At 42.4% G+C, this 25,295-nt stretch overlaps 1 protein-coding gene across 1 annotated transcript in view; it reads left to right on the forward strand.

Annotated features, from left to right (window-relative positions):
* LOC111221615 (low-density lipoprotein receptor-related protein 1-like) overlaps positions 1-25,295 on the forward strand; it is a 75,811-nt gene that overhangs the window by 7,463 nt on the left and 43,053 nt on the right. Inside the window, exons 3-11 of the mRNA XM_022745068.1 lie at positions 6,055-6,192; positions 10,104-10,223; positions 10,982-11,110; positions 11,224-11,487; positions 19,706-19,868; positions 20,992-21,214; positions 23,315-23,504; positions 23,635-23,778; positions 24,955-25,191. Coding sequence (XP_022600789.1) covers positions 6,055-6,192; positions 10,104-10,223; positions 10,982-11,110; positions 11,224-11,487; positions 19,706-19,868; positions 20,992-21,214; positions 23,315-23,504; positions 23,635-23,778; positions 24,955-25,191 — 1,608 coding nt within the window. The remainder of the gene's footprint in view (positions 1-6,054; positions 6,193-10,103; positions 10,224-10,981; positions 11,111-11,223; positions 11,488-19,705; positions 19,869-20,991; positions 21,215-23,314; positions 23,505-23,634; positions 23,779-24,954; positions 25,192-25,295) is intronic.

A 25,295-nucleotide genomic window follows, 5' to 3' on the forward strand; every position in this document is an offset into this window, starting at 1 on the left:
GAGGTGCTATTGGAACTTTTTGTCATCTGTTCTTTTATGCATAAGCTTAAGGAAGCAGGTGTGTGTGTGTGTGTGTGTGTGTGTGTGTGAGATGAATGGCAGAATATATTTATATATTTATGTCTTTCACCAATGATTTCCTTTCTGTGTAACTTTACTTTTCCTCTTTCATAAGCAATACTGATGTAGGTTCAATCTATTTCTTATTTTGGGGTGTCTGGTGGTGTTGTCCTATATGAATCATGGAATTTACTTTGCTGATAGAGCTGTTTGCTCAGTGGTTTCTCTGCCCTCAGGAGCAGTGGCGCTGCTGTGTTTGGAGAAAGCTCAGTTTGTTGTGCTTTCGAGAGCTGGATTTAGCCTTCCTGCTTTGCTTGTCACCCTGCCAGCCACCCCAGAAGCCCCCCAGGAAGGAATGAAAATGTGGTGTTGATATCTTGGAAGGAAAGGGGTGAGCAGAGAGCCAAAAGACCAAAGATCCCACCATCAAGTGCAGGGTGCAGAGGGGTCACACAGTCTGCCACCAGAGTTAAAGCCAGAGAGATGCTTATAATTAATTTAATTTATGATGTGAATTTGTATATAATCACTGTCATACTGATACTGTGTGATGCCCTGGACAAAGGAAATACAGGTAGCTGAAAACAAACTCCTGTATTTGTGAGGCACCCACAGCTGCCACTGGAGTGGCAGGTTAATGTGTTGTTTTTCACCTGCAGAGTGTTTATAGGATAGCTGTCAGAAATAAACAGAGCTGCAGTGCAGGCACTGTTACCCTCAGCACTCTGCCGCTAGCTGTTGCTGCGCCTGCTCTCTTTGCTGCCCGTGAGCTTTCTGACAAGACTGTGTTGAGTAGCAACATCAAAACACAAACTCCCCATGTTAGCCGCTCTGTCCTCTCTTAACCTAAACGGAACTCTGCTGTTGTTGCCTCTTGTTTCCACTGCCGTGTCCTAGTTGTTTGGGGGTTTTGTTCCTTTGGCAGGGCAGACCATGGGGGGAGGTCAAGGGGTGCCTCGGGGGGCTGCTGGGTCAGGATTCAGGGGCTCCGTCCAAGAATGTGTCATGTGGGCCAAGAGCATCACAGAAAGGGCCCGGCCAGCCTGTGGGGACATCAGTGGTCAGAGAAGCCCAGTTTAGTGTGTCACTAAGAGCTGCCGGCAGTAAAGTGGTGCGCCGATATTTATTCATGAGGTATATTTATGGATCAACATATTAAATTATTCATCTGCATCTGGATGGTTGACGTCTGTGAAAAGTGTCAGGATTATTTTAATTATCGAATGCTTGACAGTAGAATGTGCTGTGTATCCACTATTGTTTCACATGCTGAAGCCTCTGCAGTATTTAAAATGAAACTGCAGGCAGTGGGTAGCCTCGTTGCTCTCTACAGTTGGCCTCATTCTGGCTCACATAAAGTCCCTTTTATGTTTTTGCTCTAGCACTGGCAGCATCTTGTTATTTGTTTGCGTGTTTGTTATTGGTTGAATGAGCATTGTGCCGACTAGCATATGGAAGGGAAGCATAAACTAGTGAATGGAAAATCCCCACAGCCTAACAAGCTTTGGGCTCAGGGACAGCCAGATCCAGACCCAGATCTTGACTCCTTCTCAGTCAGCTGGGCCTCCCTCTCCTACTGGAGAGGAAACACAGATGAAGAGACAGTTTCCACGATGAATAATTCTGCAAAAATGTTGCTGGTGAAAGAAAAGGCTCGAGAGTCTGAAAAGTGGGAGAAATCCGAGCAGATACAATTACTAAGGAGAATGTGTCTTTAAAATATTAATCCTGAAACAGCACATAATTAGAAAGAGTCACCCCCCCACCACCCCTCCCCTTTATCACTGTGCCCCTGTGGCCTTCACCATTTCCCCCAGCTCTCCCTCCATGTGGCCGTGCCGCAGTTCAGATCAGGCTTCGCACGTGACACTGCTTACAACACCGGGGCTCAGCCAAGCTTTGTAGGGGGGCCACAGCCGATTTGTGTGATCCAAACAATGGCCTTAGTTCTCTTGTCCCCCCACCTCGCTCACCACCCGCTCTGCCCTCACTCCCTCGGACTGGAAAAGTGCATGTGATATACCTCTGTGTGTAGCGGCTTAAAGGCTCCGCTCGTGCAAGGTGTCTGAAATCCAGCGTGCCGCAGTATTGTTTTGATAGATGCTCAAAGAAGAAAGGCTTTGTTTGGCTCTAGTGGCGACTGGGACTGGAGAAAAGTATTCGTCAGCTGCTACTCTACATTCAAAAAAATAGGTGGTTAACAACCTCTTTAATGCACTGCAGTTTTAGATTTGAAGTAGGGCTGCAGTTGTTGTTTGTACATCCTCAGGCAAATTTTTGAGTCAGACAGATCTATGGAAGAAGTGAAGAAATCTGTCCCAGTATCTGCTCACGTCATTGTGATGTTTGTAGCAGAGAAATGAAACCTTGGAACAACCTATGGTTCACCACAGGAAAAGAACAGTCAAATCACCAGCGTCGGTCTTCGACCTGCGGCACTCTCAGAAGGACAGCTTGAATGGGTTGATGACGGAGATAATTTTCCTTTTCCCTAGATGCTCTGATTGAGCTACAGAACAGAGCAGCTGAAGCTGTACCAGCCCAGCCTGTGTAGATCTTTCACCGAACCAGTTGACGACCTGCATAGAGGAATAGAGCAAATAGAAACTTGTCAAAGAAAAAAAAGGGTTTGGGCCTGCTAACCTGGCTCCCTCACAGTAGAGGAATGTTGAATAAAAGACCCTGTTTAATTCAAATTAGCAATGCCTTTTCCACTGCGGCCCCGCTGCCAGCTCGCACAAGAATGAAGCCTTGTGGGGCTCTGTCCACTTCCTGTGGATGAGGTGTTCCACTCGGTCTACTGTGTCTCCTCTCTGCTTTTTCTCACTTTCTCTCTCTCTCTCGCTCTCTCTTTCTCTCTCTCCCTCCCTCTCTTTGTCTCTTACAGTCTTCGTTTTCCACATATTCCTCTCACTCTCATACAGTTACTGTAAATGGGTCAACAGATGTTGGGAGGAAAATAATGGGAAGAGATAAAGAAGGAGAGGGAGTGATTTTGGAGGTGGGACAATGGGACAGTTTGACGTGCCACATAGGCAGAGAAAGATGAGCCCTGTAGAGGAGTGATAGGTTTCAAATAAAGTTCATGCGTGGGAAAAAGAAGGGGGAAAGAAAAGACAAAAAGCATCATGCTGCATCTTGGCTCTAGTTTTCAATTAATGAAAACTGACTAACAAGACAAATGATCTATCAATATATCTCTCAACTTCTTACTATGTCTTTTAGAGAAACATCCCATTATCTGCCACGACTCAAACACACAATGCAACAAATTGGTTTGGAACAGGCAAATATTTCACGATTCATAACTACAATCCAGCCATTGTGGTTGATCATCTTTATAAAGACATAAATGCTGTTAAACAAAATCTGCTGTGGTTAACATTATTGTGAATTAGCAAGGCAAAATTTGCAGTTTGGCAATACAGCACAAGGTTGTGGGCAACACATCGACTGGACAGAAGCTGTGCTGAGTCATTAGTCTTTTTGTGGATGAAAGTCTGGTCAGAGTCACGAGGCAGGAGACTTCATCCAAGAAAAAGAGTTCAGTAATAAGGTCATTAAGGAGAAAAGCCCTCTGTGCTAAGCAAATGGTTTTAGCAGTATATTCACTTGTATGGTGAGTTCAAGCTGCATAGATTTAGTGTCTTAGAAGAGGAGGAGGAGTTTTAGGCCATACGCATATTCACCCAAGATGGATATGTTTTCTTACTCAGTCCTACTACTATACCAGGCCTGCATGCCAGGACAGTGGCGGGCTTATTGTCAGTGTTTTGCCTCTGGGATGGATGTGTGTATGCTGTAGACGTAGTGAAGGTAGTCATTTGGCTAGGCCCAGCTAGGATAATGGTGTGTTTGTAGTTCCTGCTAGTTTTCCCCAGTGGCCATCTTATGCTGCCACAACGGTTCTTTGGATTTCTGCCTTGTGGTTTAGCCTGTTAGGTTGGCAAGAGGAAAAGATGAATGTAAATCCACGATGGATGAGAGGGGAAAGGCAGAAGAATTGGGAAACAAGGTAAAGGAACCAAAAAGCTAGCTTTAGGAAAGGAGGGGAACAGAATACCTGCCTTTATTGAAACAAATGGCTTCATTTTAGAATCTGAACTGTCACTGACACATGGAAATGAATTTGTCTTACAGAGACACTTGGTGAAAACAGACTGGTCTGACAACATGTTTCCCAACTTGAAAATCAGAAGAAAGTTTTTTGTTTTCCCCGACGTTTCACATGCATCTCTGATTAATTACTGCGAAGTGACAGTACGATGTGATTGATCAATCACTGTGCTGAGCCAGACACATCCTGACGTACATTGTCTCATTATCAGTGTAGTCACTGGGTGCTGCTCTCAACAACTTCCTCCCTCATTTAATGACCAGCCTTTGTTGTGTGATTACAGTGCATCTGCTCTTGTTCCCGAGGGTTCATGTTATATTTAATGAAAGTGCAACGAGACGTCAGATAGCTGGGGTGGTCTTTATTTCAGGCAGGGCTGTGAGACACCCTGGTGAAGAGGACGGAGGGATTACACCGGTTTGTTCACCTGTTGATCAGGAGCGGCTTTACCATCTTGAGCATCTTTGTAGGAATGTCCCTGTTGGGCCACTGTAATTAATTGTCTGATAATATTTAAGGTTTCTGTCTGTTATTATGCCTAACTAAGTTGGCCTATTGACTCTCAACAATGCTAAGCATGAAGGGTATTTCAAAATCAGTCTTAATCTGTTTTTAGTGTATTCATACAGTGTTTGCTGCACAGCCGCTGCAGGTTACCTCTGTCTTGTATCTGGGCGCAGGATGGTTTGTGATGAGACCCACCACAGTGCTGCCATCCACAGATATTAAGGAACAGATAGCTGGATGTGCACTCACATATCGAGACGGGAGAGAATCATTTCTGTGTTGCAGCGGTCTGACAAATATGTTGTCAGCCGCACACGTAGAGCCTGCTGTCTGTCAGAAAGTCTGTCATCCACTGACAGAATGAAAGGGCGGTATTTTATAAAGATTGATTTTTTTAAGCATTTCTGCCTTACTGAGCAGTTTGTAGTCAGGGCAAAATGGATGAAAGAGACAAAGAGAGAAGGCGTATGAAAAACAGCCCAGGGTAAACTCAATCGTAGGAACTCACGGCTGCACGGTACAGTAATATATGCGTCTTCATGGCCCCAAAGAAATCTGTTTGCAACAGGGTGTTAGGAGTGGCACAGCTGGAGCTGTGTTCACAGGGAAGGTGGTGCAGTAATATCCATTTTGCTCTGACATACTGTTTGTGTTTCTGCCTGCTGAGAGTGGTGCAAATCCGAGCAGAAAGAACAATTTTAGTGACTTTCATCGACAGAGTTGCAGACGGACCTCTGCGAAATTCACAGTAGCCTTTTTTTGGAAAAGCATTTTTACTTTGATATACAGCTCCATTCATGTACACATTAAATATACATCAAATAACAACCATCTATGTGAGTAAGGATGAAACTCTATCTGGGTTGTATTAATGGGTTGATTATAGAGCTGCAATGATAAGCTGAATCATTCATTTGTTTGACTGAAAATGAATCCGCAGCTATTTTGACAATTGATTCATTATTGAAGGATATTTTCAAGCAAAGGCAAAAAAGATGAATCCATAATGAACATAATCATTAGCATTAGTTGATTATTACCAATAATTTCACCCACATATATCTAGTCATCTTGTGTAATAACACACATGTCAAACGGCATGTATAATCAGTAGATCTGATAAATAACCAAATGAATAGTTAATCAAGGGGAAACAATAAAAGAACCTGAAGTTTCTCATGTAAAATTTCTGAGGCTTTCCATAAATTTTGAAAACTGAACAGCACAACTGACAAGTAGTTATTTATGTGTTGGAATGTTTCAGGAAAAAAAATAAGGGAAAGGAAAACTGCATTTGAAAATAGCACAAATTTGGTTCTTTTCCCTTTTCAGTTGACCGTATTCATGTTTGTTTGTTTTTTTTTTCTTAGGTCCCCACAGTACAGTGTCACGGTGCCCTCCCAATGAATACCAGTGTGGAGGAACAGAGCTCTGCATCCACATGAGCAAACTGTGCAACGGGGTTCCAGACTGCACTGACGGCTGGGATGAGGGCCCACACTGCAGAGGTATCACTGTCACATTCATCCATGTTTGACTCTCTGATCACTTGAGTGTAAAAGGGGCTTAATAATACAATTCCTGTCCTAGAGCATCCTGTCTGTGTGAAGTCTGACTGGATTTTCTACTGTACTATTCATTATCGTACAGTTCTCACCCCTGAAATCTTCACACTGTGAAATAACAGTGAAGTCACGGTAACAGATCGATTTATCACATTACGTGATAATATTGAACTGTGCTGTGTTCTGTGTTAAAACGGGCTGTATGTGTTGTTGTTTTTTTCTCCCATCAAGCCACAGCTCTCTGTGCTTTATGGAGACACAACCAACTGGATGTTTGCCATTCTGTATCTTTACCCTTTAACCTGTTTACTTGAAGCCAGACAGTCATGAATTCATTCTGTTCAATACACTTTTAAAATAGAGAAGTTGTCATTCTGAAACCCAGAAACTAGGAAGTCATTTATGATGAGCCGAAAGAATGTAATCTCCTATAAAAGAATGTGCTGATGAAATACGTTGTTGTGCAAAAGACCTAAATATCTTCACTGGATGGATGAATTACTCCAGTGCAGGGTGAGGGTCTAAAGGGAACTTCGGTCCGTCTGTTGTTTGACATGTCTGTGCAAAGGTTAGCCGAGGAGCACAAGTGATGATAGTTCATCAGATGGTGCCCATTGAGCTGCTTTGATTCTCAAAGTGGTCTGAATCCTGACACAAGACCCATAAATGTTAGAATATCCAGCAGAGATCATTACCACTGCAACATTGATATATACCCTGAAGTGTACGTTACACTTGAACAACCTTGATTGGTATTAATAGTAGATTTTCATTTGGCTTGATACATAAAAAAAACTGCCAGATACCAGCAGCTAAGAGAAGGAATCAAAAACAAAAGATTGAATTATTATTTATTCCAAGGCTTTGGGATTTTCTTTCTAAAATTAAGAGTTAAATATTAACCTGACCATCTCTTGCTCTCCTGAGGTGGGCACCTGTCTTTTCCATATCTGTTTTTTTTCCCATCTCTCCACTAAAAACCTCTCCCTTTTTAAAAATGAGCTTGAATTAAATATTTATTAAAGAAACACGGAGAGAGAGAGAGGCATTGGAAAGGACATCAAATTTTAATGCACTTTCAGGCTGGCTGGACTTTGAGGTGAGAGTGGTCTTCTGTATGCGAGTGTGTATGTGTGTGTGTGTGTGTGTGTGTGTATTCACCTCATAGTGAGGATGAAAATCTGCCCACATGTGTGGGACGTAGCAGCTTACTGGAGACAAAAACATGAGGCTCCACCAAGGTGGACCAATTATTTTAAGGCCAAGACTCTGTTTTAGTTAGAACTAAACTGAAATGTGTGTGTGTGTGTGTGTGTGTGTGTGTGTGTGTGTGTGTGTGTGTGTGTGTGTGTGTGTGTTCGTGTGTTCGTGTGCGTGTGAAACATAGATATCTCCCCACAACATCTTTTGTATTCCAGGGGCTGTCAAGTATCTCATTCAGGGTCATCCAATTGATATGAGTGGTTTGCATTCTGAGCCAACACAGAACATTTTATTTGCTCCAAAATAAATATTTTGTGGTATGTGCCATGGTAGGTTGTTTACATTGTTGCCTATGTTGGTTTTCTAAACACATCTCGGTTGTTTGGTGCTCAGACTTGTTTTGGAAAATTCCGGGCACGTCTGTAATTTGAACTGTGGTTGTCCCAGCAAGCCTCTGGAGAGCAGCAGGAAAACTTAGGACTTGTTGCCCGTCTGTAATATTCATAGCGTTGTATGGGGGTTGGCAGCAGTGCCTTATAGGTGTTTGGAACTCCTCTGGCTCGAGCTTAACTTAATGATTGATTTGGGAAATTCATTTGGTCAGTAGTGCAAAAAATATGTACAGTACAGCAACAGAACTGTGGGCCTTTCTTTCTTTCAGTTTGAAAGCGTGGCGCCTCGAAGGAGAGATTCTCGATCCCGCTCTGCTCCTCTCCCCCCCGGAGGTGTTGTGTTAGTGTGAATTGTCTGCCAGTGTTTCTGGGCAAAGTGAATCATTTGTGACCGATAGATCTCAGCCTAGCTTGACATGGCCGTGTCTGTTTGACTATGACTCACTGTGCCTTGATTTATATCTCACAGGATGTGCAGTGCACCGTTAAAAAGTCTGCTGAGATTCCATTATGCAGTCAGTCAGCTGACTGGAAGGTGTGATTGAAGCGTCTGTATGCAGCCTTGGAGATGGTCGGGGTTTGTTTGCCTTCCACTCAGAAGTTTTCTATCTAAAATTTATTTGACTTAAAGGACCAATCCGTCTTAACATCACATACATAACATAAAACTTCAGTGATATAAAAGACGAGAAAATGAATGTGACATTTTGATGTCAGTTACATAGAATCAAAGAACTGAAGTCTTTCTAGCCAGACTCATATTTTGTACTGACAATCAGCAGCTGCACACACAAAAATCACTTATAACAACCATATCAGCTGATGTAACGATTTGTGCAGCAATAAGCAGAAATTATAAATATTGCCGTTGTCATTTTATGTGAGATGAGCTTAAGATGTCTAGGAAGGCTTATTATAAAAAATCGCTTCACTAAAGTGGGCTGAGTTTTTCTTGGCGTCGGACTTCACTTTGCAGCTGTATTAACAATAATCACAACATTATACATTTCACTCATTATTATTTTCTGTCCGTTTATATTCAGTTGCCACACTTTAAATACATAAGTGCAACCTGAAATCGAATGTATCTGAACTTTTGGTAAAGTTTGGCCTGGTGAGGTTTTAAGACTGCATCTAGCTCCTGTTTCTCTTCAGCAATTCTGTGAATGGTATGATGATCTTCATGGGTTCATTTTTCATTCACAAATATCTCAAAGGTCAAGCAGGCACATCCGTGTTTGCCATTATTTTTACTCGGTATAATGAGGATAATGTAGAATGGTGGTTGTTTCCTGTAAAGGAAAGCCCTGCTTATGGGTGTGATGATGCATTAGATTGACAAGCTGTAATTTTCTTCAAAGCTTCTGAAGATTTCGCTTCTCAGATTCTTCTCAGTCATCCACTGGGCAGGGCCAACATTTGGTCTTCAGTAAACAAAGATTTATGGTGCAGCCCAGCTGGATGGGTTCTGAGAGCAGTAATGGATGTTCACTTGTGACCAAAACAAACATTTAATCATGAGCCAAAATCCCTCACCCGAGGCTAAATGTGAAAATGTTTTGTTTGTTAGTTCTGTATCTTTAGCACCATTGTACTGAGCTGTTGTTCTCTTACAATTTCCAACTCAGAACACATCGCTCTCACCAATGACTCATTCTGGTTGAATAGATGTTTTTTTGTTTTCAGGGCCGGCACTGTATCTGCGAGGCTTTCGGTTCCTAAAATGCTGACATGTAGTCTCACTACATTCGACCACACGTGCTGTAGATCACATCTCAATTTTTTTGCTGGATTGATGAGTAACTGAGCAGAATCTGAATCTTTTAACATGTGCCTCATTATCAGGAGCAGGCTGCAGAGAGTATTAGTTAAAAAATTTAGCCTCACACGTCAAGTATTTATGCCTCTCAGCCCCCCGCGGTGCTGTAAATATTCTCCACAAAATGAACAATGGCAGCTTCAGCAGCATCTGCTCCTGATACCTACAGGCATGCCATAAGCTTCTGTGTCTTCTGCCAGATATGAAGGAGGATGAGTGAAACCTGAGTGATCACAGTATGATCTGTGGCTTTATTGTGGTGTGTTGAATGGATTATTACATAATTATGCACAAATCTACCCCCCATTAGAACAGTATGCAGTGTTTTCAGCCCAATAACAATGTGGACAACAGGGGGAAATAATGAATAAACATCTCTCCCGTGCCCCCCCCCCCCCCCCCCCCCCCCCCCCCCCCCCCCCTTGTCTGTCTGTCTTCAGAGTATATCTCCAACTGCTCGCTCATGGGTTGTCAGGAAAACTGTGGAGTGACTCCAGGAGGGCCTGTTTGTTACTGTAAAGGTGGTTATGAGATCAGCTCGGATGGAAAGATGTGTAAAGGTGAGTTCCTCCTGCGGTTTAGTACATGCTGCGAGCATAGAATCAATAAGCCACGATGGAAGAATACCAGATGATTCATCTTTATGTTGGTATATCTTTGTATTTTATTCCTGCTTTAAAATGACAAACGGCTAGCAAATAACAGGATAAGAATTACCACTGGATGTGTGTAAAATGTAGTTTGCTATGCAGCATCAACAACAACAAACATAAGCTTACGTGGCGTACATGCTTTCCCCTCCAGTAAGTCCACATCAGTGCTGAAGTTCTTCCAGCATCCAAAGCTGCACCAGTGTTTACTCAGGTTTTTTCGAGAAACTAAACCAAGTGCAGAACACACAGTGGGTAGTTCAGGGGACGTGGGAGTGTGGGGCATTTTCTACAAAAGCCCGTTTGGAAACACTGAAATCTCAGGAGCCACTGAGGTTACAGAGGACTTACTGGAGTTGATGAGCAACACTTGCAAACCTCACTTATATAATGGTGTTTTTGTGCAACAAGCCAATAAAATATTACACCTTTTAATGAATCACAAATTCAACATGGCAAAAATAAACCAGAGATTAAATGCAGAGTCACATTGATGTATTTGTTAGTTAAAGAAAGTGAATACTCACAATCTTATACACTTCTACACGTTATCTGTGGAAGGGTTTATGTTTTTATTTTATCCTCTGTTTATGCTATTTCTGAACTGAAATTAGTTGTTTTTGTACTTTCACCAAGTAATAACACCGTCTGTGGTTTTTGTTATTCAGATTTTGATGAGTGCACTGTGTATGGGACCTGCAGTCAGTCCTGTACCAACACCGAAGGCTCCTACACCTGCTCCTGTGTGGAGGGCTACTTGTCCCAGCCAGACAACCGCTCTTGCAAGGCCAAGAATGGTGAGTACCAGCTGACAACAGCAGGACTGGATCACTGACTGAGGCTGTAGAGATGTTCTGTTCACGTTCCTCCTGTTTTACCCTCAGTTCTGTCCATCATGTTACATTTCCAGTGCCAGTAGACCGTCTGCCTGTCCTGTTGATTGCCAACTCCCAGAACATCCAAGCCACCTCCCTCAGTGGCACCACGGTCCACAGTCTGCTGTCCACCAGCACCAAACAAACCACAGCCATGGACTTCCTCTATGCTCAGGAGACAGTCTGCTGGATCCATGTAGGGGACTCCCCCTCATCCACACACCTCAAATGTGCCAAGATCCCCAACCTGAAGAGCTTCACAGAGGAGAGAGTCATCAACATCTCCCTCAGCCTGCACCGTGAGTACACCACAACACTTTGTATTATAAATCACACTTCAACCGCCATTCACTGAACAAGTAGCACTGCAGCTTAGAAGTCAGCACAGTATGATCTGCACAGGCCAGAGTACACAGCAAAATGACAGAGCCCAATTCTCCACACATAATACATAATACTAAACGCAAAGCAGCTGCCTCACACTGCGGCACGGCAAAATATTTGGGTGTGAATATCCTCATTTTTCAGGATTTTTTTTTTATTCCTGGAGGCCATACATAACATCAGTTGCCACTGCAAATTTCATTAGCCTAGGCGGCAAGTGCTGCAATAACAGCACAAAGGCCGGGGGCACCGTATATCACCTGTGGCTACGCAGCAATCTGTCAAACATCTCATCATTTTTTCAGGCTGAATCCTCCACTTTTGGTTGTGGAGTGGTTTTTGTACACACAGTGAAAAACACCCCCAGACTTTGAACCGTGCTCCAGAGAGAAAGAAAAAAAAAAAAAGCATTTTGAATTTTGATTTGTACATCACTCACACTGGATCGTGTCTGACAAGCAGTCACACTTTTTCTCTTGCTCCGTATGCAAAGGAGGATGATGAATTCTGTATTTCAGTTCAATATCACTCAGAAAAGTATGTTCCATGCTTCCATTATTCATGCAGGTCAGGCTGAAGTGAAACTGAGAAGTGATGCATACAGCAGCTGCATAAACTACTGCAGCAGAAGGACATTGATGCTATTAAATAAGCTGGTTACACATTTGTTTTGACACACACACACACACACACACACACACACACACACACACAATTAAAAGAACATGCCCAAACTGTATTTTCTAGAAATTGGCCTTTACATTTTGTGGTTAAGAACAGTAAAAACTACATTGAACCAGATGTTCTCAGGTCTGTTTTAAGTCCTGCTGCTATCTGATGTTTGGAATCCGACGTCATTCATTTTACAGCTCTAAATTTTAAGATAGGGGTAGTAAAGCCCAGCCATTGCACACAGATCCGGGCTGATCCTTAAATCAGAATAAATAGGTTTGTCTTATTTGCATCCTTTGTAGATGGTGATTTGGCTCGGCCTGTTGCTCTCAAATTTTCACTTTTGAAGTTGAATGTAAACAGGTGGAACAAAAAAAAAAAGAAATGCAGAGAAGTGCAGCCAAAAGTGAGCCGAGCATCAATAGCTGTGGAATAGATGTGTCCTTAGGTTCTCTATGCTTGTGCACAGATATTATGGTAACACATTAAAAGCAGCTGTGTTTTTCCATGGGTTAAGTTTCGTTTCAGAAAACACAGAACATTCTTTTGTCTTGGAAAAAAGTTGAAACTAAGTAAGAGGCGGAGATGTAAGTGGAAATGTAAGGAGCTTGATTGAAGGCAGACGTGTATACGTGCGTGCGCCTGATTGTAGACAACCTGCGGGTTTAAAGCTGCCACACCCACGATCTGCCTCCCTTTATCACTCCTTTGCTTCACGCCTTGTGTTCCCAGCCAAGTCACGGCCTGGCTTTTGGGCAGCTTGTTTTCAGTGAGTCAGAAGGAAAGCAGCAACAGAAACAACAACCTCATCCTGACAAAGCCAACGGGGACGTCTCATTGTACTCTGGTTCTGGGGAGTTGGTTGACAGATGGTTTGTTCTTTCTGCACTGTCATACTTATCTGCAAACATTAATTAAAGAACTCTTGCCTTGAATCAAAACAACGCTGCACTCACTCAGTCATTATCTTCATATTCTCTTCCCTGTGCTTCTCTGGTTCTCACCGCAATCCCTTAACTTCAATTCTGATCTCTACACGAAACTGAAAAACTGTGGTTGTATGGAATAATACAGCTCAGTTTTACGCCTCTTCTTTCTGTTCCTCTGTTCTTTACTCATAAACATTGCGACCGATCACATTCTGTCAGTGTGCAGCAGCTTGTCTCCATTCACGTCTTTTTTCCATGTGACTAAAGAACGCATTAACATGACAGAAATGACTTCCTCAATGCAGGCCATCAGAGAAAATGGAAAGACCGAATGATGACAGTCGGGCAGCTCTGTCTTCCACATGCGAGCACAATGTGGTGTAGCTGTCATTTGGAAATAATGTTCATTTCAAACCAGATGATATCAGACAAGCTCAGAACATTGAAAATTATGCATGAGGCATTTTAGCATCCTTCACAGTAATAAGATGAAGGAGGCTGATGCACCTCTCCGTCTATTTGGAGCCTCGTAAACACCAGATCTGTTATTATTAAATTATACAGTACATCTCTTAATCAATGAGGCTCATGCAGGAAACAAGATGATATAAGACCCATGTCAAAATCACTGAAATAGTACCACGATGATATAGAGATTTCCTATTAGGAAAAATGTGTTTGTGCTTAATAATTATGATTAGAGTCATTTTTAAAAAGAATGTCGTTGTCGCTATAACTGCGCAGCTGTAACTCAGCTCACATTGGACTTGGCAATTTTAGGACCAGAAGAATTTGCAGGAAATTCCAGCAGCTTCAGTTTGGTCCTCCACGCCTGCCCCCCCCACCACCACCACCCCCCCACACACACACACACACACACACACACACACACACACACACATTGCAGCGCTGATATGTGTGCATGTGTGCGCACACATACACACACGCATACACACACAAAATGGAGAACTAGCTGCAGGATCCTGACAGGATGTGCATGACAGATGATGACAGATTAGAGCTGTATTGCAGAAATAAAGGAGGCAATTGAGGGGCACTGCACTTCCTGTATCCAAGCGGCAATGTTACTATTTTCATGTCGGTGTGTGTATGAGTGAAATAAGAAAAAAGCCATAGAGATGCCATATGAAGGCATTTCAATTGTTAATGAGGCAAATCAAATTGACAGAGAAAATTAAACCAGGGTTGTTTCTGTTTTGCAGAATAAAAGCGACCATATTTAGTACAACAGGGTGGATATGATACAAAACATGGGAAAAAGTATACACCTATATATTTATGATGACTTAGACAGGTGGTGTCTGGAATATCTGCGTCCTCTGACCACCCAGCGGACCTCAAACAACATGCTCAGTGTCAGCAGAAAAAAAAAATACACAATACAAAGGGCAGATTTTTCTCATCTGTTCCAGTCCATAATGTAGAGCGACTGCCCAGACAGCAGAGTTGATCTGTTGGACAGGCTGCTGGCGTGCGAATGTGACAGAATAGGAGGAGCAGGTTTATGCTTACAGTCAACATGGAAGGAACCAGCAGCAACCAATGGCAAGGGGTGAACATACAGGAAATGATGCGCGTGGTTTGGGGTGACTCAATGACCGCGTTCAGTAATGTCCAACCAGTGAGTTGTTCAGGATGTGTCCACCCCCCCCAAGGTGTCGACCACCCCCCCCCCCCACCTTCCCATCAAACTCTCACTCTCCCCCAGTTTCTACTTTCAGAGTTCATGAAACATATACTTACTGTCATTCTATATTTGACATATATTTGCCTGTCTCTTGCCATTGCAACGATTGTGAAACACATGAAAGTGGTGATGTATCACCTCTGTGTGTGTTATTAGATTAAAATGTAATTTATTTTTCCACTAATTGTAGCTTTTATTTTAAAATCTTATCACTTTCAATAGCATACAACCCATTCTAAATGAGTTGTGCTTGTCAGACATCATTTATTGTAACCTGTGGTGAGGAATGCCTTATTGAAACAGGACGCAAACAACCTCTGAGTAAATCTAGTCCAGGTGTAAATCAGTTTGATCAGTTGTTTCGGGTGCTTAGAGCTCTCCCTATAGGGCGGAAACTTGGAAAAGAAATAAGGAAAGATTTACATTCAGTAAAAAGTAGACGCACAGGAGGAGGGATCCCAGAGCTGCCACTAAGCCTCCCTTCCCTGCTTGTACTGTAAGAGCTACAGTACCTGCCCCTACCCTTGCACAGTGAGCTGCAGTGTGCTGCTTAACACAGACACTGGCCTGAAATCTTCTTAAGAGGTCATGTGCTGTTAAAAGGCAAGCAAGTCAGCACATTTTCAAATCTTCTCTCCATTCAAAACACTTTAAACCTCTCTCTCTCTCTTCCTCTCACTCACTCACTCACTCTCTGTCTCTCTCTCTCTCTCTCTCTCTCTCTCTCTCTCTCTCTCTCTCTGTCTGTCTCTCTCTCCTCACATACATTAACCCTGAACCTTGTTTCATTTGCATTTCCCTTTGTCCTATGCCTATAGTGGGCCTCAACAAAACCACGTTTAGAACCAAAAAAAACAGTTTGTTTGTTCTTTTCATTTCATTTTGTCATACTCCCCCTCTGCCCGTGTTTTTCTGCTGTGACGCTTTCTCCAGATGGGAGTGTTGTGGGAGCGTTTTGGAGTGAGGGAGGTTGGCGAGGGGAAGTGGGGGTTGGGGTGTATGAGCACTTGGTGTTAAAGCTTCAGTCACAGTTTAAAAGTGACAGATCAGAGAAACCAAAGCCATATCAGCTCCATTAAAGGTAACGCTAGTGATATTACAACGCTATTGATCCCCTGTGTTATCAGCGTAGTACTAGCAGTGGGCGCCTGTGAAGATGTATGCCCCTCTCTTCTATTCTTACATATATTACTGGAGTAAAACTCTACCCAGAATTGCTCCATTTACCAATACATTATCTCGACATCCACTTGGCTGTTGTTTTTCTTAGACCAATAGGGAGCACAGAGATGAACAAGAAAACGTGTAGAAAACAAGTTGTTTAGAGAGAGGAGGGGAAAAAACGAAGAAGGCAGCCGGTTCTGTTTTTTCAATTATGCCGTGTTGTTTTGTATAGCATATTTTCAGCCAGTCAGAGCTGCAGTTAATGAATCCAGACTGTTTTCCCACCTCTGGGGAGCAGACAAAGGGGAGGGCCAGGAGGATGGTGCATGGAGGAGGAGAGAGGGAAGGAGAATGGGAGGAGATAGAAAAGTCTCCGGCTTTGCAGGAGCCATCTCTGTTTAGCAGAAGTGGAGGAAAATGGAGAGCAAGCGGTGTCAGAGAGCAGGGGACGGACATTTTTTTTCAGGGCTTTCAGCACACTTTTAGAATATTACACAATCTCCTCTTTTCTCCCCCATTGTTTATCCATTGCTTAATCAGTGAATCAGTGTGTTGTGGGGCAGCTGGAAGTGTTTAAACAGAGAACTCTGTGTTAAAAATTAAGAGCACCTTTGGGAATACGGCCCCTGATTCCCATAAACCTCAGAAATGCTGCAGCACAATGGCCAAGTTTCCCTAGTGGAAATCAGATCTCTTTCTCTCGCTCTCTCTCCCTTTTTCTTCTCTTCTCTGTCTTCTTTCTTTTTCTTTCTCACTTTTTCTTCCTCTCCTCTCTGTCCCTCTGCATTTTACTTTTATCCGTTTTCCACTTTTACCCGAACCCAAAATATTTGAAAGTGTGCCATTTCCCTCTCTTTGCTAGTCGTGCTCCTCAGAAAAAATGTGTCAGTTATTCTAAACACAGAGGGCTCCTCTGGAATTACAGCCAGATTTATTGGTCCATGGCTGGTAAGCTTTCAGTGTGCGCACTTTTATTGCTCTCTTATTCGCAGGAATCTGCTTCGTCATTTCCCCCACCCCGTTTATTCTTTTTTGGAGAAATCGATCCTCCTCTGCTTTCCCCAAAACAGCACAGTGACCTTATCACCCTAGTAAACATACCACCACATTAGACCTCCACCCGTAGCACTGAGCCCTGCATGATCAAGAACCCCTGCAGCACGACTTTAGTCCTATATCTGAGGTGTTTGTGTACGTGTGAGGACAGTTCTATGCAAGACAGAGCTCATTGCAGCTGTGAAAATACAAGTCTTGTCGTTTGTGAGGCCTTATCCCTTCTCTCTCTCTCTCTCTCTCTCTCTCTCACTCTCTCTCTCTCAATTTATCTCTCTCTCTCTCTCTCTCTCTCTCTCTCTCTCTCTCTATCTCTCTCTCACTCTCTCTCTCTCACTTTCTCTCTCTCTCTCTCTCTCTCTCTCTCTCTCTCTCTCTCTATCTCTCTCTCAATTTCTCTCTCTAGCTCGTATGCAGCTACTTTTCATTCTCCGTGCTAAGATTAATATTTAAAGGCACTACAGTCAGTTTTGGAAGAGGTATTCAGATCTTTTAAATAAGTAAAAGTAACAAAGTCACAGTGTAAAAATACTCAGATACAAGTAAAAACCTGCATGGAATGCATTCAAAATGTTACTTAATAATCTTTATTTTTATATTTGCATTGCAGCACATGATTACCACAGATTATTAGCTTCTGACTCTACAGTTCCTCTTAGCTCTACTCAGCAGTTTAATGTTCTGGCCACAACTTCCATGTTTTGGTTGAATGTCACTGTAGTTTTTGGCCACAGTGGGAAGCAGGTTTCTTTTTTCTTTTTTTTAACAACTTTAAATGAATGCTAATGTGTCCCTGTGTTGCTGGATGTGAAAACCAAGTAACTGTTTGTAACATACAATCTTGAAGGCGATAGTTGTGTTCATCTTGTTTCCACTTCCCCCAATTGGCCAAAAAGAAAAAATAACCATTTACTAGTGATGTATTGCACTATTAGCAAAATGTGTTGCTAATAGTACTTTTTGCTATGAGTTATATTATTGGATTGTAATTACTGATGCACTGTGTTAGCATAATTTTAATGTAGCTGGTCTAGATGGAGGGAACTGTAACTATTTCTATATAATGTTGGAAAGTTTGTTTGTTAATATTCTATATTGGTAGATTATCAGTTATTGGCTACCAGAAATTAACAACATATTCATGTTAAATATATTTATTTAATAAAAACCTCAATTAATATTAAAGTTACCCCCGGGGCACAGCCAATATTGACGCCTCCCTTACAGAGTTAGCCGCTCAATGCTGTCAATGCTCTGTGGCTCCTCTTGCTTGAAAAATCAGCTAGCAGACTTTGAGCAGTAGGCGCTGGCGCTTAATTAATCTTGTTCACTCCTGATTAGGAGCCAAGGGCCTCAGCTGGGTTTTGGTTGCCTGGTGACACCTTGGGTCACATGTCCCACAGTGACCAATACTAGCTGGTTGTCAGGTCCGTGGGTGGGTTTCACATCCAGGTGTGAAAGGTGAAGGATTCTGGGAGACAGAGTTGAAATGGCCCCCTTTGAACAAAAGAACTTGTGGTCTCCACCATTTGAATGGACTGAGGTCCAACAATAATAATGAATCATTTAAGTTCTCAGTATGCAAATTAACTAGTAACTGTAGCTGTCAAAAGGTAGTGGAGTGAAAAGAAAACAATTTCCTCTAAAATATAGTAAAGTAAAAAATATATAGTTAGAAAATAAAAGATATAAAGTACAAGTAGGATTATACTCAAGTACATGAATAAATATACTACAGGAAATTCATCATTCTGGACCTTTAATAACCTCACACCTCCTCTCCTTGCGCTTTAACAATAGTTTTCTTTCTCTGATCCTTGGCTCAGACTCAGCATGGTTGAGCTGGTGTTTGAGGAAAGGAAGGAAGAGGAGGGAAAGAGAGAACCAGGGAGAGGGGTACATTAATGTCTAATGTTATTCTTGTTCACTATTTTTCTCCTCTGTCAGACCCTCCCTCTGTGCTCTTGCACCACATTCAGAACAGTTCAGGGGTACTCTAGTTTTTCCTTCTCCAGCCTTGTCTATGTTGCAGGCTGTAAAAGTTCCAAGTTCCTACCTGTGTGGTGCGATGTACACGCATCCAGGTGTTTGATTTTCATTGATGGGTGGGGCGCTGGTCTTCCCTTTGAGCAGAGGCTCGGTAAAATAAACCCAGCAGAAACCACACACCCGTCGTCGCTTAGCTACAGCTACGGCAACATCACACTCCTCGAAGCAACAAACAGCCTGTCTCATATTCTGTCCGTCTTAGTGACTTTTGAATGACAGACACATTACCTTGATATGTAATAATTGGACTTGGCTGTAATCTCGTTTGTCAGTCAAGGAAACTGCCCCAAGTCCAAACCTAAGAATCTCGTCTGTGCGTCAGTGTGTATGTGAGTGTGGTTGAGACACAGAGAGCTGTTGAAGTAGCTGCTACACAGTATTGCTGACTAGTTTACTTATCACATGAGTATGAGTCAAACCTCTCACTCACCATCACACGCTCAAGTTCTGTGCCAAAAGAGTCAATTCATGTACTAGCAACACTGTTTTTGCTTTCCCTTGCACCTCCTGTGTCCTATCTTACCCCCTCCTCACCCCTCCTCCCACTTCTCCGTCCAGATGTGGAGCAGATGGCCATCGACTGGCTCACCGGAAACTTCTACTTTGTGGATGACGTGGACGACAGGATCTTCGTGTGTGACAAGGACGGGCAGACATGTGTCACCCTCCTGGACCAGGAGCTGTACAACCCTAAAGGCATCGCCCTGGACCCCACTATGGGGTCAGTTTGCAAATCTTACTTTTTGTTTTTCACATAAAGACACACAGATACAGAGACAGGTGTTCTATATGTATATGTGCTAGTTTTCTAAATGCGCTGTGTGTTTGGAGCTTGTGTGTTTGCACAAAAAAAAAAAAAAGAGAGAGACCATGATTGTGTGTATGTGTGTATGTGTGCACACATTTGCTCGTAGGTACATACATCATTTTCATCCCACGCAGTTTCCTCCGCTGTAATTGGTTCTTCCAGGAACAAGGTCAGGTAGAGTCGATGTAGCTGTGTTTTTGTTGTAGTCTGCACTGTCATTAGAGGAGGAAAAACACAGCAATAATAACAATATGACTGCAAAAATCATCCCTTGTTGTGCTGTTACATTAGTGACCACAGAGCTTTCCAGAAATCCCTCACTGACTGTTGAAATAAGTCAAATTGCCAGAAAACAGCATTGTTATATTTCTGTTTGGCTTCATCTACTGGGTACTGATTGTGGTATTGTTTTTGTATTGTTGTTTTTCCAGTTTGGTTAAGGCACATTTTTCAAAAAAAAAGAAAAAAAGAAAAAAAGATGTTGTTTGCTAAAACTTTTACAAGGACTGTGAGCATGATTTGTTATTTGAAGCTATCAATATGTCAGTTTTGTTTTGGCATCAGTGAAAAACTAAATAATGATAATGATCTGACCTTCTGTGTTTGGTTCTAATCAGGTTTACTGTAGAAATGTGTTCCTTCAGAATATTGCTGGTCTGTAAAGCTGCAAATATTCACAAAGAAACACAAAACATTTGGGGATGAAAATGCTATAGGAGAGTTACTGACTCCAAGTTGAGGACCTCAGATATCGTGATTTGTCAAACCAACAAACCTGAAGATATTCAGCTTTGTTTTTTTGACAAAATGACATAAACAATTAATCTTGCTTGCTGTTTGTCATCATAGATCTTTTCTACTTTTCTCCTTTTGAATACTGAAAAGGGCTGATCAATGAATTGTAGCAAAGCCATATGCGCTGAAAATGAAGCAGTTTGCCAATTCAGCTGATCCATCCATCCATCCATCCATCCATCCATCCATCCATCCATCCATCCATCCATCCTCACTCAGGTGTGATCCTTTGTTTCTGCAGGAAGGTGTTCTTCACAGACTATGGTCAGATCCCCAAGGTGGAGCGCTGTGACATGGATGGTCAGAACCGTACCAAGCTCGTGGACAGTAAGATTGTGTTCCCCCACGGCATCACGCTGGACCTTGTCAGCAGGCTCGTGTACTGGGCCGACGCCTATCTGGACTACATTGAGGTGGTGGACTATGAAGGCAAGAATCGACACACCATCATCCAAGGCCTGCTGGTGAGGACAGCTGTACCGGACACACCACACTCCTATTATCTTCCATTAGTAGAGAGGTCATCTCTCTTAGATTTACTGTGCTTGTGTATCCCATTCATAACACTCTAAAAACTCTAGTGTGCTTTAGAGTTCCCTATATATCTATAATACATCTTATCTTTCTCCTGTGTCCTGCTGTGATGTGTTCCTTGCCAGTGAGTTATGAGCACAGAGAAGATGGTGGACATTTGGTTTTTCATTAAAGCTGCTGATTAATAGCGTCTGATACTGAGGCTGTCGACGTTGCAGCGCTGGTGAAGCACAGTGGCTCTTAAACCTGTTACCATGGCTTTTACTGTGATCTGTGGAGAAGTAATGGCTTTCATTTACTCACTGAGCCTAAGGACACACACGCACACACATGCACACGCACACGCACACACAAACCTATTGCTTTGAGTGTGTGTGTAATAGGGGATTAATACATGCACATCCTTCAGGTCAAAGTGTGGTTATTGATGATTCTGAGTTTGGGCTGTTTTGTGTGGAGCATGTGTTTATTAAGGTCTCTGTAAGCTGCAAGGGAAACTCTTTTTTTATACAGAATACAGTTCAAAAGCTTAACTAAAGATGCTGAGGGTGTTGATTAGAGAAAAAGTGTCCCATCTCTGCCTATTGAGAGCCCCTAGATTCATCATATTTTGATGTACTCGTTTTCTGACGTTGGATTTTCACAGCCACTTGAAACCTTAAGTGTGTGAAATCAAGTAGCTCACATTTTTTTCTCATAGCTAGTGTTGGTCAGGTTTGTCTTGGCTAGATCTGCGAGTAAAGGTGACACAGAGCACCATCAATTTTCCTAACAGTATGATACTAATAGGTTTCCATCGAGTGTTTCACCTCAGCAGAGCATTGCCCTCCAGCCTTCGTTAATAACTCTGTGTATCTCTCTGGCTGGCTGTGTCTCTGTGTTTCTCTCAATGGCCCACTGAGCTTCTTACAGCATGCTGTGATAGACCACACTCCCATCTCAGGTTTTAATGCTGGTTCTTACACAGCCTGTTGGGACACTTGAGTCAGTGGCCTGCTCAGATCTGAAAGTCCTTACCTTGCTTTTCTTCCCGATTTTTCGTCAGATAGAAGCTAGTTTGTCCGTGACTTCTGTCTTTGGAGAGCTGTGGAATCTCTAGACACTTCATCACTTCACAATAACCACTTTCTACCATGGCAACGGAAAACACTCGTTTCTGAGTGAGTGGCTGTTGAAATTGTATATCAGGACACCTCCAAAAGAGTTACGATAAACAGTTTAACCACTGTTCTACATCGGTGCACATGGTTTATTAAACTGCAGGTTACCATGGCAACAATATTTCTCCTTCATGCTACGTTACCTGTTAAGACTCTTGCAAAATAAAACGAACCATTGGAAAAAACGACTAAAGAAAATGTTTAAGACGTGGAGGATAATTTGAACAATGCCTGTCTTGTTTTGTGGTCAGGTGCCACAGTGATTGTGACAATAGCCTCTGAACTGTCCTGATACAGAAGATAATGGAGTCAGTAAAATGCTGCTTCACATTGAATTGTGGCATTGTTTGAATCCATTATTATTGTTTACAAGCATGTTAACCACAGGAATGCTCACATTGCACAAGGCTGTGCAAAGTGATGCAGGAGAGTACAATACTGGAAATTGTTCTTGGTAGACATTTGCTCATCCAAAGTGATGAACAAAGACTTTTCACTGGATTTTATCACAAAAGCAGTACTGATGTGTTTCTGCCTAGACAGCCCTCATCACAGCATATACATCGTTTTAACAATCTGGAAGGAAAGGAAGGAATTAAGCACTTGCATATCTATTTTTTAGAGACAGATCTGTCCTATGGTCATCCATGGCAACAACTGACATCAGTGGTTGGACTGTAAGTCTTAGCCAGACTAAGTAGGAAGTACATTTATCTTCTAGCTGAAAGAAAGACCATGTCAAATCTTTTATAGACTGGGGAAGTCAAAGAAAATCAGGAACTGTGATTTTTTAGTTCCTTTGATCCAGTACTATCGCACTAATTTTTTCTGTTTTCACACGTTCTCTAATCTACCGTTTTTCTTTTTCAGATCGAGCACTTGTATGGGCTGACGGTGTTTGAAAACTATCTGTATGCCACCAACTCAGACAACGCCAACATGCAGCCTAAGACCAGCGTGATCAGGGTCAACCGCTTCAACAGCACAGACTACCAAGTAGTGACCAGGGTGGACAAGGGAGGAGCGCTGCATGTCTACCACCAGAGACGTCAGCCTCCGGGTAGGCTACATACACACACACACACACACACACACACGCACGCAAACACACACATTGATTTTTCATTCACAGCTGAATATTGTATTGATACTTGTGGTTTGACTGTATTTGCCACCTCATTGGTGTCCAGTGCGTAGCCATGCATGTGAGGTGGACCAGTTTGGGAAGGCTGGAGGTTGCTCTGACATCTGTCTGCTGGGAAACGGCCACAAGACCCGAACCTGCCGCTGTCGCTCTGGATTCAGCCTGGGCAGTGATGGCAAGTCCTGCAAAAGTGAGTAGGACTTCTAGTGTAATGAAACAATGATTATATTTTAGCAACTGCAAATCAACACACCTTCTTCTAAACTGTCTACAAAGAAACTCCAGTATTGTAAGTGTACTTGTCAAAAGACATTCACTGTTGCAGTGACTCCCAACCAGGGGGTACTTCTGCAGTTGCCAGGTGGTACGTGACAGGTAGCTTAATTCATTTGATAATTAAAACGTATTGAGTTGGCCATAACAGAGGCAAGTACAAAGGTCTAAATAGTTAATTAAAAGTAATTTGAACACTAATACGTTGAAATGAATTGACTGCTAAGAGTAAGCCAAATGGATAAATAAATGGGTAAAAGTAATGAATGAATGGTGAAATAGTTCGCAAAAAAAACAGATAAATGGAAGTAGTTTGCTGAAATAAATGGATTAGCAGTTGAAATGGTTATCTCAAAGTAATGGATAAATGGTTCATATAGCTAATAGATAGACAGTTGAAACAATTAGCAGAAAGTAACAGATAAATGTTCCAACTGCTAAATTAATGTAAATAGATAAAACTAAAACTAACTGGTTTGAATTTCCATTAAATATCTATTTTTTGTATGAAAATATTATTTTGTCAATATTGACTTTTATTCTATGTAGATGTTAATGTAAGTGTTTAATAACATCCAGATTAAAATCGATTCACATGTGCTAGATTCAGCACATCCACAGCTGATGTGTGCCTGCTCCAGCATTAACTGTAAGTATGAACAGGAAGGCCACAGTGATTCAGCTCTTTTGACCTAAAGCCAAGGGCAGCCTATGTACAAAATAGCTGAGCAACACCATAACTTAGTGTGGCTCTCTAGCTCTCCACTGACCTCCCCATTAAGCCGTCAGCCTGATTCAGCTTGTTCTGAGAAGTGTTTTAATATTCTATCAGCCATTAATAGCGTTATATTGATCTGCCACCTGAGAAAAGACTGTCCTTGAAAGCGACACAATTGATTTAACTACAGGCAATCTCTCCTCCTGTCCATCTGTCTCTCGATTGAAAATCACTTAATTTTCATTTAGGGCTTTTGCTGATCTCGCATGTTGTTTACTTGTCTAATCAATACACATTGTAGTTAATACACAATTACAAATATAAATGCAGGTCTAAGCTACGCTCTTTTGTCTATGTGTTCTTGTTTTGCTCCAGAACCCGAACATGAGCTCTTCCTGGTCTACGGTAAAGGTCGCCCAGGGGTCATCAGGGGCATGGACATGAATGCCAAGGTGCCAGATGAGTACATGATCCCCATCGAGAATCTGATGAACCCGAGAGCTCTGGACTTTCATGCTGAGAGCGAGTTCATTTACTTTGCCGACGCCACCAGCTACATCATCGGACGACAGAAGATTGACGGAACAGAGAGGGATACCATTCTGAAAGAAGGTGGGGCAGTGGCAGCTAATTTGAGAGACAAAAAATGCGCAGCGACTTTTTGATCATCTGACCACAGACTCAAAGCAGGAAACCTGTAACTCAAACTTTCTGCA

Source organism: Seriola dumerili, unplaced genomic scaffold (genome assembly GCF_002260705.1).
Source record: "Seriola dumerili isolate Sdu_G_001 unplaced genomic scaffold, Sdu_1.0 BDQW01000088.1, whole genome shotgun sequence".
NCBI classification, from domain to species: domain Eukaryota; kingdom Metazoa; phylum Chordata; class Actinopteri; order Carangiformes; family Carangidae; genus Seriola; species Seriola dumerili.